The sequence below is a fragment of the Larus michahellis genome, chromosome 4, assembly GCF_964199755.1.
Source record: "Larus michahellis chromosome 4, bLarMic1.1, whole genome shotgun sequence".
NCBI lineage: Eukaryota > Metazoa > Chordata > Aves > Charadriiformes > Laridae > Larus > Larus michahellis.
The window spans coordinates 21,332,942-21,345,633 of record NC_133899.1 but is presented as its reverse complement, the minus strand read 5'-3'; the positions used below and the strand labels follow the sequence as shown (position 1 = coordinate 21,345,633).

Here is a 12,692-nt window from a genome sequence, read left to right as displayed (position 1 = left end):
ACCAAAGAGATCAAAGCCGTAATGGAAGAGCTCAAACCAGAGGAACTGCAGCCCTAGAAAAGGATCAAATATTGGCTGAGTAAGCTCTGACTCTGCCCAACTGTTCGGTACATTTGAACTGATAAAAGGGTAATGCTGAGACAGTGCATGCAGTTGCTTCCGAAACTTGGGCAATTCGTGGGTGCCAGCAAGCAGTGCTTTTTCATTTCAGCAGTACCTTGAACACAAAAAAGGAAGCGGGTGCAGAGCCTGAGCAACTCATTAGTGAAGCTAATATCTCCGAGCAAGTCTGTAGGCATCTACAGATCTAAAAACCTTCAGCATATGCCAGCACAAAACTGCACGCCATCCCGGCTCCACCCCCTGGAGTTTCAACTTTTATGGTATCAATACAGTATCTCACAGAAATGAAAGCAGAATTAATCAATTTAACCCGGGGAGTAACTGGAAGAACATACTACCACTGCAGAAAGAAATCAGTGAAAGCCCATCCGTGCCTACAGTCACACGCAGAGGCATGCGCATTCACGAGGGGCGCAAAGACCTCTGTCACAAGGGAAAGCTGAATCCCTGAAAAAAAGGCAAATTTGAAGATGCGAGGGCACCACACACAAACTCCCTAGGCACAAAAGAGGGAAGAAAAAAAAAAAGGAAGGAACTCATAGACTATGCCATGTTCTTTCCTACAGAAAGAGCCCTCTATGTAAACCTGTATACAGAATATAAAAATAGAATCAAGTAAAACAGGAAGAGAAAGACAGAATGTTTGGAATACTGTCAATGATGGGATGAAGTCTGGGAAGCAACAATACTAAGTTCTGTCCGCACAGCAACTGCCCCCGATGGAAATGCACTTGGCAGTCATTGCTGAAGAGAGCCGCAGAAACAAAATACCACGGGTACGTGGCAGGTCAACAGTGCCCATCCACAGCGTCACAGGAGGAGCAGCATGTGGCACTGACATTCAAATCCCAAATGAAATGGAAGAACAGGCTTAGAAAGTTTATGTAGTATCTCCCTGCAGAGGAAATTAATATATGCTGAGGGATAGCGGGTGTTCTTAAACGCTACACAGGTATCAATGTAGTCCTTGGTAAAGGGGTTTTTACACAAATTACTGACAAATGAATTTCTGAATTAATTTGAGAGAACGTTCATCTTTCCCACGCCTTTCAGGTAAAAGCTAGACAGTCAACAACAGCCTGCACTGCTGCTAACTCGGGCTTCTGCTGAAGCCGTGCAGTTCATTGCTGTGGGAATCTTTCCTCCTCCTCAACATACCAAAATGATCCCAGTCTTCTTGAAGGTTCTGAATCTCCAGCTGGTTCCGTCCCTCCGTGAAGAGAGGTTTGGGGTTTTTCTCAAAGCCTCCCGAGAGGATGCCACCTTGCCAGTTGCGTATGTAGATCCTGCCATCTGGGTCTACAATAGCTGCAAAGGAAAGAAAAGAGGTGGGAAGGGAATTGAGAGAAAGGGTCGCTGTGTCAGGCTGTTGTTCCACAAACACCAACGACAGGGTCTGGTGATGGGCTGGGCCAAGCTAGCGGCCCCCTGACATGAGAGGGGACAGTCTCGGTCCCCCAGCCCCACACTTTCACACGTGGTTCTCACGTGACGCCTTGGTGAGCCAGTTTAGGTTACTAAACCAGCATTAACTCCCACCACAACCACACACGTTAACTTTTGGGCAGTGCAGTAAACCAAACTGCAGAGCACCCAAGCCAGCAGGAGAGTGTTACCAGGAGTTGGAGGACACATGAGGGAGTCAGATCCCTTTCGGCACTTAGTTCCACTGGAACTGTACCCGAGATCAGACCTTCCACCATGAGATCTCCTGCCCTTCCCCCTCTTTTTCTTCCTATATCAAGAACAGTTGATTTTAATGGGGATGCGGCACTGATCCAGTTAGCTCCAGGCCACCAGCACAAAGAAGGTGGGCAGCACTGGGGTGAGGACAAGCAGCCAGGTCTGGATTGCGTCTTCCAGTGGTAGAGTCAGCTTGAAGCATTTATGATACTCCACCTCACACGTTCCATAGCACTTTTTTCCACGTACAGAAAAGCTGTGAATATATATATATACACACACGTGTGTGTGAATATATATATATATACACACACACACACACCCCACACACATTTTTTTTTTAATTACTCAGTCAAGTAAAAGTGAAGCACTTGGGGACTCTGATCAGAGCCAAATTCCCTGGAGACTCTATACATTACTCTCTAGAAGCAAAAACTGTTGCTAAAGACTTAAGAGTAAATAAGCAAAGCTTTCTACTTCCCAACCACAGTTTTCAAATGCAAGGACTTTTTTTTTTTTTTTTTTTTTTTTTTTTAAGAGATCCAGAAGCCAGAACACGGGGGAGGAGCAATTACCTCAAGTGTTTGGTTGCCCCTACAGCTCATAGACATGTAAATGCCATTGTTAAGCCTTAGCTTCAGTTGGAGGAAAGGAATAGATGGGCCATTTGGGGACAGCAGCCTGCAAGGAAAACATAGTGCCAAGGCTAGCACCCTCTCCAGCTCACAAATGCAACAATCCAAGTCTCAGACACACCTACTAGTCAAGGTCATTCTCCTACTAAGATAAACAACTCTGAAAATCAATTTGTGCAGCGAAAGCAAAGAGATTCTACCCCTGAAAGAGGATATTCAGAGCAACTCAGCTAGAATGAACTTCCCAATCCCAAATGAGCTGAGAACTGACAGCCCGTAGTTGGCCTTTATCATAAACTACACGTCGCCTTGGAAAGGCTGATATAATTTACCAGGAAAAGCGAGGTAGAGCTGAAGAATCCTTACTTGGTAAGTTGCTTGCCAGAGGTTCCTTCAAAGGATGTGTCAGGAGGTAGAAGTGTTCACAGGCATGGAGTGGGATATTGACTGGTTCCTCCCCAGAGTGGCCCAGCTCATAGGCCCACTGAAATAAAAAAGGGCATGTCAGAATGCAAAATAAATAAAAACCCCCTATCTATCTCCAATAAAAATAGTCAGGACAAAAGCACAGGTCCTCTCTGTGGGTTTGCTTTCATCAAAGACCAAGTAAGATTTGGTTCAGTCCCCCGAGACCTTAAACATACACTTCTTTTTTTTTTTTTCAATCTTTTCATAGAAGTTGAGCTGTTCAGGACAAAAATTGTTTTTGTGTTCCTCACATAAGATATAGAAAAGGGGGGCCCTGACTCAAGACTAAGAAGTATCAACTCAAAATACAAAAGCAAATTAAGATCTGTACACCAAAGTCAACACTAGCCTCTAGATGCAGAATAGTCAGGATTTAGGTGCCCGTATTGCTGAGTCCACACTAACAAGACAGCCAGCGCAAGCTGAGAAACAGCAATTGGCAGATGTATTTTCAGACCAGAGAAGACACAACACTAAGAAAAATAACCAAAAAGAAAAGGAACTTCCAGTGTGCGTGAGAGAGAGGGAAAGGATAAAGAAAGGCTTAACTGTCTCACTAAGAGCCAAAGCCAAATTCACCCTGTCAGAAGGGCGCACCCCCCAGGACAGAGACCACGGGCAGAGCTGCACCAACGAGCTGCAGGGTGCTCCTCAGCAGGGTGACGTCCAGTCTTCGGTGCCAAGCAAACAGCAAGCACCGCTTTCCTCCTTCACATCCCTGCTGGTCTAAGCAGCTGAATAACATGACTTTGATCTACTCCAGTAAGCCATGCAAGAGCACAAACGTAAAACAATAAAAAGGGAAAACAAGCAAAAAAAAAAAAACCCTGAGGAAAGCGCACGTGTTCTTAACCAAAGGAAAAAAAGAAAGAAAAATTTTAATAATTCAACCTGGCCAGCACAGTTGACAAAGTATTGGCATTGAATCTGTCCTCTGTCGGTCTCAACTCCAGTCACACGACCCTTCTGGATCGAGACATGACTGACACTCGTCCGTTCATGAATCTGGACGCCTGAAGAGGACAGAAGAAAGTCAGTATTACCACAAGCCGTCTTCCTTATCTGTCAGGCTGCTAACATTAAACCCTCAAACTCAACCTAAATGCTTATTTTCTCTTTAAGACAAAATTTCCATTCTTGACCCAGTAAGTCTTATGTGAAACCCTGTTACTTGTAAAACAGCATGTATACAATTTCTACACCGTTTAAAGGCTGGGATGGTGAAGAATTACAGTACTTTTTCTCATGTGACAATCTGGGTGATTAACAGACGCCAGTACCAACAACACGAAAAAAAAACCAACTCAACTATGGAATTCTTTCCATTACAATTCCTTTATGCAACCAAGTCTGTAGTTTCAAGATGGCCAGACTGGTTCTTTGATGGGACATCAGTCATTTCGTGAAGAAAAAAAAAAAAATAAAAAAAAAAATCAATTAACAGTACACAAAAAAGCTGGACTAAAAGAAACTGAAAGGTAATCTTCCTAAGGAGTGTCCTCCCATCTGATGGACTTTCATCCTTAATGAGCTTCATCTCTGTTACCATATCTAATCTTTCTCGCACTTCTAGACTGCTCCAAATTTGTCAAAGTGCTGGGAAAACAGCATTTATTACTACACTTCCAAACCCATTTCCAAAGCCTATATGCCCAATGAAATATCCCCCAAGGACTCAGTCACACCTTTGTAGGTAATTAAAATGTCTTTATTAAAATACCTTTACCTTTGTAGGTAATTAAAACTCTTTTGATGTGTAATTTTGAGTCAGGTCCTATGAAGGATTGTTTTTATGATAAAAGAGTGTGTGCTTAGTCAGAGAAATATATAACCACTAAGCACAACAAACTGGTGCTTGATCCCTCACAGCAGGTCTGTGAAGATTCAGTATGTTTAAAAAAAATAATCAGCCTGTTTTTTGAGAAAAAATAGATTTTAAAGAATCTGAACCTTACAGAAGTAACTAAGTTTTGGTCTTCAGTGCTCAGTTAGAATACCAAGAGAGATGGAGAACGTAAGTTTCTTTTACGGAAAGATCAGTATCATGCAGGAGGGCACTCTATAGATAAAAAAACCTCATACCGTTCCGCGAGGCAGCGGTTGCCAGAGCCAGACTCACATTGGCAGATGACACGAGTGCATCTTCTGGCACATACATGGCCCCCACAAGGTCATGGATGTTGATCAGTGGGTGGAGCTGTGCCACTTGCTTTGGGGTGATAATTTCACAAGGTATCCCCATTACACTGTCACAGAACATAAGAAAAAGGCCGTCATTAGTCCTGCAGGAGTGCTGGTGCAAACTTCAGATCAGTTGTATTTCCTGCTTATACGTACTTCAGCGATGAAGCAATGCGTTTCAGAGAGATTAGTCGATCCTGAGTCTGAGCCAGTGAAATAGAGCCTGTCTTCGTGTACCCTATGACAATGACCAAAGTCAAGTCAGATTTGGACAGGATCTTGAATTTCTTTTAATCTCAGACCCACTGCTTTCATATAATTGCAGACCCGTTGCTTCCACTGCTCAGGAGCCTGGAAATCCCAGATCCCCAACTAACTTTAAGCTAGTAATTAAAAACTGCATTTTTAATTAATTAAAAACCTTTTCGTAAAAGCAATTTAATTTTGACTTGTGTTCTAACTCTTTCTGCTACGTTTACTCGTGTTTATAAAAAAAAAAAAAATGAAACTTCACACATGGTACCTATTAAAAGAGAGGGAGGTTACTGGCAAAAAAGTGATCTAATAACTACTCAGAAGAATAAAACCTCAGCAACTATATGCGGATGTTTTGTGACCTGCAATAGACTAATACTAATTTTAACTATAGGCACGGCTATTAGTCTCTGTTGAGTCTGACAAGTCCTTGTCAGCAGAAAACTTACAGTGACCAAGGTCTTCCTAGCAGGTACGTGCCTGAGCATTTCGGAGGGAGAGGGAGAATTTCAACATGTTTTCTCGTTATTTCCAGGGTGAGATTAGAGCAAAATACCTTGCTTTGCGTATTCATTAGTTCTTCCGTTAACCTTCTCCTCTTTTTGGGAAGTGAATTTGCTCGGTCACTGCAATACACTTTCTAGTCTCCTTGTGAAAATTCACCTAAGTTTGCCCAAGTTACAGAAAACATAACAATTGTCACACTCTGCAGGTAGTCTGCCTTCCGCTTGCCCATCTGATACCCTTCTTCCCACTCTTCTGATCGCATTAGTAACTTTGCATCCGATTCAGTCAGGGAACCACCGACTCTTAAGACGCTGTAAAATGACATTCGTATTTCAGCGTCGATACTTTGATTCAGTTTCCCAGAGATTACTCAATGATTACACCTTCAGTACCTGTGTTTACTCCCGTCTCCTGTTCCAGCTGCTGGTAGAGCTTGTTTGAATAGTCTGCCATCTTCAGCTCTATGGACGCGTGCCTGGCTGTGCTCACGATGCCCGCACAGAAGCGAGTGGTACCAGCAGCCAACCTGCAGGAGAAGTTGCAAAGGTGGCCTCATCCAGCTGACAGGCAAACACCCCCCATCAGGCTGCACCAGCAGCTCTGCCGACAGCACAAACCAGACGGCAACCTCTCCCCGAAACGTATCAGACCAAAAGCTGTGATAACGCAACCTCTAGAATGCTCTTCCTTTAGCTCACTTTGGAAAACGCATTGTATCCCGCAACCATTTCTCTTTAACTAGTGCTAAACGCTGAAATTTTTCGAAGAAAGCACTTAAAAAAACCCCACAACCTTATGGTTAAGCCAACCTGCCCGATTCTTCCTTTCTCCAAAGCGTGGTTTCCATCAAATAAAAATGAATGTGGATTTGAGTCTTACTCTTTGCAGTTTACAGTAAGAAAAAGTCCCTCTTACTGTGCAGCAACTGCCACAGATAGGTACACACAACTGTCCCTTTTTAAACTGCCCTGAACCCACTGCCCATGTAGCTAATTGCTGAAGGGCTGCTGTAGAGACAGAAATCTATTAAAAACTCCCCGCAGCATAGACAGGGGAGGACAATTAGACTTAAGCATCTCCCTTGCAACCTGCTTCCACAATATTTCCAAGCCACCTTCCCTGCTGCTAAAGCAATCCTGCATTTTTCCACATGCCTATGGAAGCCTTTGACAAGCCCGCTTTTGGCTTAGCGTGTCCATATTCTCTCAGAAATTCAATGTAAGAATCAGCTGAGTCAGGCATTCTGTTTGCTACATCCCAACACAATCACAACCAAAACAGCTGAAGCATGGTCCCACTGAACCGTGCTTCACCTAAGACATTTCTTCTAATATAGCGTTTTTTTGCCTTGAGCATGCACATGGACTGAGCTTGTACAGCATCTAACTCAACGGAGATGTGTAACGGGGGGTTTGTACCCCACTCCAGGCTAGTAACAATTATGTTTCCTGACAAATGAAGCCTGGCAGCTAATTTCACTCAGAAGGACACTGCTCACAAGGTCTCAGATGAGAGTACCCGATTTCCTCTCTTTGCGATTACAAGGAACCTGATACTACCTGCTTCCCAGCCATGTGAAGTCAAGGAAGCACAGCTTGTTATTCTTCAAGGCAGCATCAGGCAGAAAGCTCTAAGCTAGACAGCAAATATCCTCAGTCCAGCACCTATTTAAGGTGCCAGAAGGTGCTGCAATAAACACCTCTTCAAACCCCCAAAGTCTTAGCACTGCCTCGTGCCCAAGGTCCCCAAATTGCTTAATGAAAACACCACAAATCTACCTCTGAAACAGAAATCTGAAAAACAGGTAAGGACCGCAAGAGTCAGCTTTCAACAGGATCTATGTACTCCACCACAGACTGCAGACCCAACTCACCAAGGCGCACACAAAGACTTGAATTCAGCCAAACTGTAACGGCCTTGGCCTTTTTACAGGTAGGCACTAAATCCTGCAACAGACAAACTAGATAATCTGAGCCTTTAACCAGTTTACAGGGTGATGTTTTAGTGCGGTCTGCTTAGAACCTCCACAATAACCTCCTGCAATCTCTTTTGAGCTTTGTTAGTGGTGCAACACTTTATATATGTCTCGCCTTCTACTTCTAGAGACAGTCAACGGGGGCTGGACGATTTACACAGATTTTTAGTCCTCTTAAAACAGTCCATCTTTGCCAGCTGTGTTGTGTTTTACATGATTACCTGCGATTATGCCAGAGCAGATAACTCCCAAAGGAACTGCGGCCCAAGGAAAACCCAGGCCAGGGCAGAGTTTTGCTGAGGGGAACTGCAGCCCATGGAGGACCCCCACTGGCCCCCAGTACTGACCAAACCCCCACCGTGCACCCCCTGTGCTTCTTGGGGAGCAAGGGTGGGGAGAAGACCCTGCAGTGCAGGAGTGGAGTATGGGAAAGGAAAGGTGGTGTGTTAGTGTCTGGTTTTTGTTTTTTACTACCTGAATTTATTTTAACCGTCAAGAAATAAAGTAACTACTTAATTATTTGAAATTAATTCTCCCTAAGGCAAGTCTGTTTTGCTCACAGCAGTAACTGGTAAGCAATCTCTGTGTCTTTATCTTGGTCCATGAGCTTTCTCAACCTACTTGCTCCCCGTCTTGCCGAGGAGGGAAAGCAAGTGGCTGTATGGGAGTCTGGCGCTCAACCAAGGCTAACCCACCACAGTCAGGCAAGGGACAGCCTTCACCTTGCAGGTCTGCCCTGTACTTGGAAAGAAGCAGTAACTGTCGTTGCTAATGTTCAGAATAAGCTCATTCCGTAGGACGAAGTCCAGGCGAAGAGGTAAAAATAACACATTACAGCAGATGCTGCTACACATAGAAGTCCTGTTTCTTGGGTTTTCTCACCAGAAATCCTTACCTGCCCTGCTCAAGTAAGACTATATCCTTCCAACCCATCTTGGAGAGGTGATATGCCACGGAGGTGCCCATGATTCCGCCACCGCAGATGACAACCTGCGCCTGCGCTGGCAAGGAAACGGGGTGAGGTTCTGCTGTGCTTGAGGTACTTCGCCGGCAGCAGGTTGTTCTTCTCCATTTTGGGTTAGCCGCCCGCCACCGGACATCTGACAGTAATCGGAGAAACATCCCGACAGCTATTTGTCAGCTTTCTTAAAGCACCACCTAGATGTGTTCAGATGTTACCTCAGCACCACTCCTTCTAGGAAGGAAAAGATGAGAATCACGTTACCACTTATCTTATTATACACAAGGTTGGCAGCGGCAAACATCACATGGTGCATCGGGTATAAGTGGACATGGGAGAGCTGATGAGGAAACAAACAGGAGAGCAGTTACTCTGCCCCAAAGTCAGTCTTGCTATTAAGATTTAAATTTATAAGGGGTACAGAGCATCACACCTTCGTTTTTGATGGCAGCATAAGTTGACCATGACCACATGAAAGCTGGAAAAGAATGGTGAGACCGCTCTCACACCAACAGCAGGCAGATCAGAGAAAGCCAGCCGGCACAGAACAGGCTCTGAAACCTTTCCTAAAGGCTGAAGTTAGCAGGGTGCAAAGAAGCTTGGTTATTAACACTGTCAGGCCTTTACCTGAGGGAGGACACAACGGCTGTGATGGGAGTAACGGGCACAAGGAACTGGACAGCGTTGGTTTTACCACAGGCCGTTACCCAGCACCTCCGGCTGCGGTGACAGCCCGGAGATTTTCAAGGCTGGGATTTCACACCGTGCCTGCGCTCAGCGGGTTACCGCCGCAAGCCCTGCGGTCCCCCCACACCAGCCCTACCGAGAAGGGGGCACGGCGGCGCCTGACGGGGCGGGAAGGCGGGCCCCGCAGCGGCGGCGCAGGCCTGCGCGCCTCCGCCGCACCCCCGACCCCGGGGAGCGGGTCGGGCGGGCCGAGGCGGGAGCGGTGGCTGGGAGGGGAAGCGGGGAGCGGTGGCGGGCCCCGGGGGAGCGGGCCGGGTCGGCGGGGGCTCACCTGAGGGGAGGCGGGAGGCCTGACTGACCTTCCGCGCTTTACGGCCGGCCAGCCGCCGCGCGACAGACGCCCCCTGCGCTGCGCGTCACCCGCCCGCCAGCCAATCCCCAGCGCGCCGAGCGCAGGGGGCGTGACCAAGAGATGCCCCGCCCCCTCTTCTCCCTGGCCCCGCCCCCGCCCCGAAATAAAGTACAACAAGTAAAAACCTGCAGACTCTTTTTATTAAATTCTCCCGTTTCATCTGTACAGAAAAAAAAAACAAAAAACAAAAAACCGCATATTATTATGTTCAGAATCTCAGTAACATCTCAAAATTACACAGCATGGACATGTAAAAAAAATAATAAAAAAAAACCAAACCAAAACAACCCCAAACAAACCGAAACAGGGACCGGCCGGGATTTATACACAGAAAGGGAAAAGCATTTACAACAACAACAACAAAAAAAGTCTCGTTAATTGTCACATTTAAAAATAATTAATAAAAAAAAAAGAGACTAAGTTCAAACAGCGTAGAGGAGGAAGGGGCCGGGGCTGTTGTGCGATGCCGCGGTGCCACCCCACACCCCCAAACTCCCCAGAACCGGTGTCAGAGTCACCGCTGCCCCCCCACCCCCGAGTGATACTCACACCGTCCCCACGCTCGGTATGTGAACACAGGGGGGCATTCAGGGCACTGCGACCAACCCAGCGAGGGATCTCTTGCTTTGGGGTCAGCTACGGAATGAATTTTGGGGGATCTGCCCCTGCCCAGCGAGCAGCCACGCATTATTGTCCCCCCCCCCCCGCCCCGACCCATACAGGGAGCTCAGAATCCCACCAGCACGGGACAGAAACAGCAGAACCGGCTGAAATTTTTTCCCCCTGCTATGTGTGTAATTTGGGTCCCCTCAAACCACACCTCCAGCCCCAGGTTTGGGCTCCAAGGGGGGTGGGGGCTGCTCAAAGTACTTGGGAGCTGCCAGGAAGATTTTGGACCCCCCCCCCCAATGAAAAACATCCTTTTATACAAAGGGACACTACGACTGTTTGAGCCCGCAGAGCTCTGTTTTAAATAGGGACAGAAGTGCTAGATGAAATGTTCCGGTTTCACGCCACACTCATGCACTCACACGCACCTCAAAACTACCTTTTTTTCTTTAAACAAAACCCATAAAGTAAAAAAAAAAAAAAGGGGGGGAGGGGGGACGGCCTACAATCTTCTTTCAACTAGAAGTTGTGTTTTAGCAGAAGTCACCATCCAACTCGAACACAATTCCTCTACAACATTATGGGATTTGAGTGACCCCCCCCAGCTTGTCACTTTTCTTCCCTCCGTACCCACCTCCCCCCCCCCAATCAGTTTCTGGTTTTAGAGACATTCACTCCTCTCCGTTATTTCTCATCCAACCTGCTTACTGTGGATCCTATCAGCACAACCCATCACTTCTCGTACAATCTCCTTACTGCGGATTTTCAGAGCAAGGCTGATTCTATTGGCGTGGATTTTTTACGTGTCAGATTCTGGGCAAAATGCTTCCATTTTGTTACAGAATTATTTGAGCTTCCTCAGGGGCCTTCCCAGCCCTCTGCAGCGACACAGACGTACGGGGACTCAGCTCACTGGAAATGCCAGGAATTCTGTTCCCACCCAGCAGCCTGAATGACATGGGGGGTGGGGGGAGAATCCCAAGTTGAAAAAAAAAAAATAAAAAAAATCAGCAGAGACTTGATTACACCCACTAGGTAAACAATAAATAAGCTTATTGATGTCAGTAAGAATGAACACTAACAGGCTAGCAGGAGGGAAGTAACGAGATGCAGAGTCCTCCTTACCCATATCACCAAAACACACGCCATCATTCAGGAAACAGCTCGCTAACCCTTGCAGCAGTGGTGGGGGGGAAAAGAGATCTGTATGCCTGGCACCATCCCCTGGCTCCAACCCCTTCCATACATCTCCAAGGTCTAGATTAAGCTCTCCAAGAGCAGATTCATGTGACGAAAAGGAGAAAACACAACACCAACCGCCTCCTGAATTGCATTCTGCACCTCCCTTCTCCCCCGAGAGGCAAGGGTGACGAAAAGGGAAGGGGCACCCCAGGTTTTTGCCACACTAACACTCTTCTCTTGGCTGACGGCAGCTATTTCCAGCGCTCTCGATTCGATCAGAGAATTTTAAAAGGCTTCCTCAGGTTCAAGGCAACGGCAGAGTTTCTTACAACCAGTTCTGTCTGTCCCCGCAATGGAAAACGGTTACCTGCAGGCAAGAGGTTGTGTTGGCAGCAGCACAAGCAGGTTATTTTTGTAAGAGTACTTTGTGTGGGTTTCTGTGCTTTTGAGACCTCTGGATTTTTAGGTATGCGTGAAAAGCAGGAGGAGTCCCAGTCAAGACTGGGACTGGTAGATTTCTAATCATGGGGAAAAAAAAGCAAATTTCGTCATTAGCAGTGGCAGGAGGCTGCATTTTAACACGTGAAGAGATAACGCTGCTCAAAGATAAAACGGCCCTGGACCCTTTGCCGGTGTCATACCTTTAAAAGGTGGGTCTGTGCCCTTACAGTGACAAAGGGCATCACGCAGAAATTTATTTAGTATCCTAGCTTTGCTTGCGAGGGCTCCAGACACCCCCCTGTGACACCCCACTAGGGCGCTCACACTGAAACCCAGATCCCAGGTGAGCCTGCAGACACAGCCAGAAACACCACCGGCTCCTAACGCAGCGCTCCAGGCACCCGCACCTTAACCTGCTCCAAACTAAAAAGCAAAAAAAAAAAAACAAACAACCAAACCCCAGAAAGCCTTATACCTGAAAGCAAAGAAGGTCACCTTCAGAGCTGAACAGGGTTTACATTCAGAACTATGGCTACAAACCTACAATTTTCACCGCAATGTCTTTTGGAATTT

At 46.5% G+C, this 12,692-nt stretch overlaps 1 protein-coding gene across 3 annotated transcripts in view; it reads right to left on the bottom strand.

Moving 5' to 3' along the window:
* Positions 1–9,915, bottom strand: part of PDPR (pyruvate dehydrogenase phosphatase regulatory subunit) — a 28,062-nt gene extending 18,147 nt beyond the window's left edge. The window contains exons 1-8 of one of the 3 annotated variants that reach the window (XR_012586554.1): positions 9,807–9,901; positions 8,723–9,022; positions 6,245–6,378; positions 5,247–5,328; positions 4,992–5,155; positions 3,801–3,922; positions 2,808–2,925; positions 1,282–1,431 (exon numbers count right to left, since the gene is read on the bottom strand). Coding sequence is in view for 2 of the 3 variants with exons in the window: in XM_074583277.1 (XP_074439378.1) it covers positions 1,282–1,431; positions 2,808–2,925; positions 3,801–3,922; positions 4,992–5,155; positions 5,247–5,328; positions 6,245–6,378; positions 8,723–8,949 (997 nt within the window). In the remaining variant the exon portion in view is untranslated. Of the gene's footprint in view, positions 1–1,281; positions 1,432–2,807; positions 2,926–3,800; positions 3,923–4,991; positions 5,156–5,246; positions 5,329–6,244; positions 6,379–8,722; positions 9,023–9,806 lie in introns of all 3 variants that reach the window. The other 2 variants (XM_074583277.1, XM_074583278.1) reach the window with 2 other exon arrangements.
* Between the last annotated feature and the right edge of the window lie 2,777 nt (positions 9,916–12,692).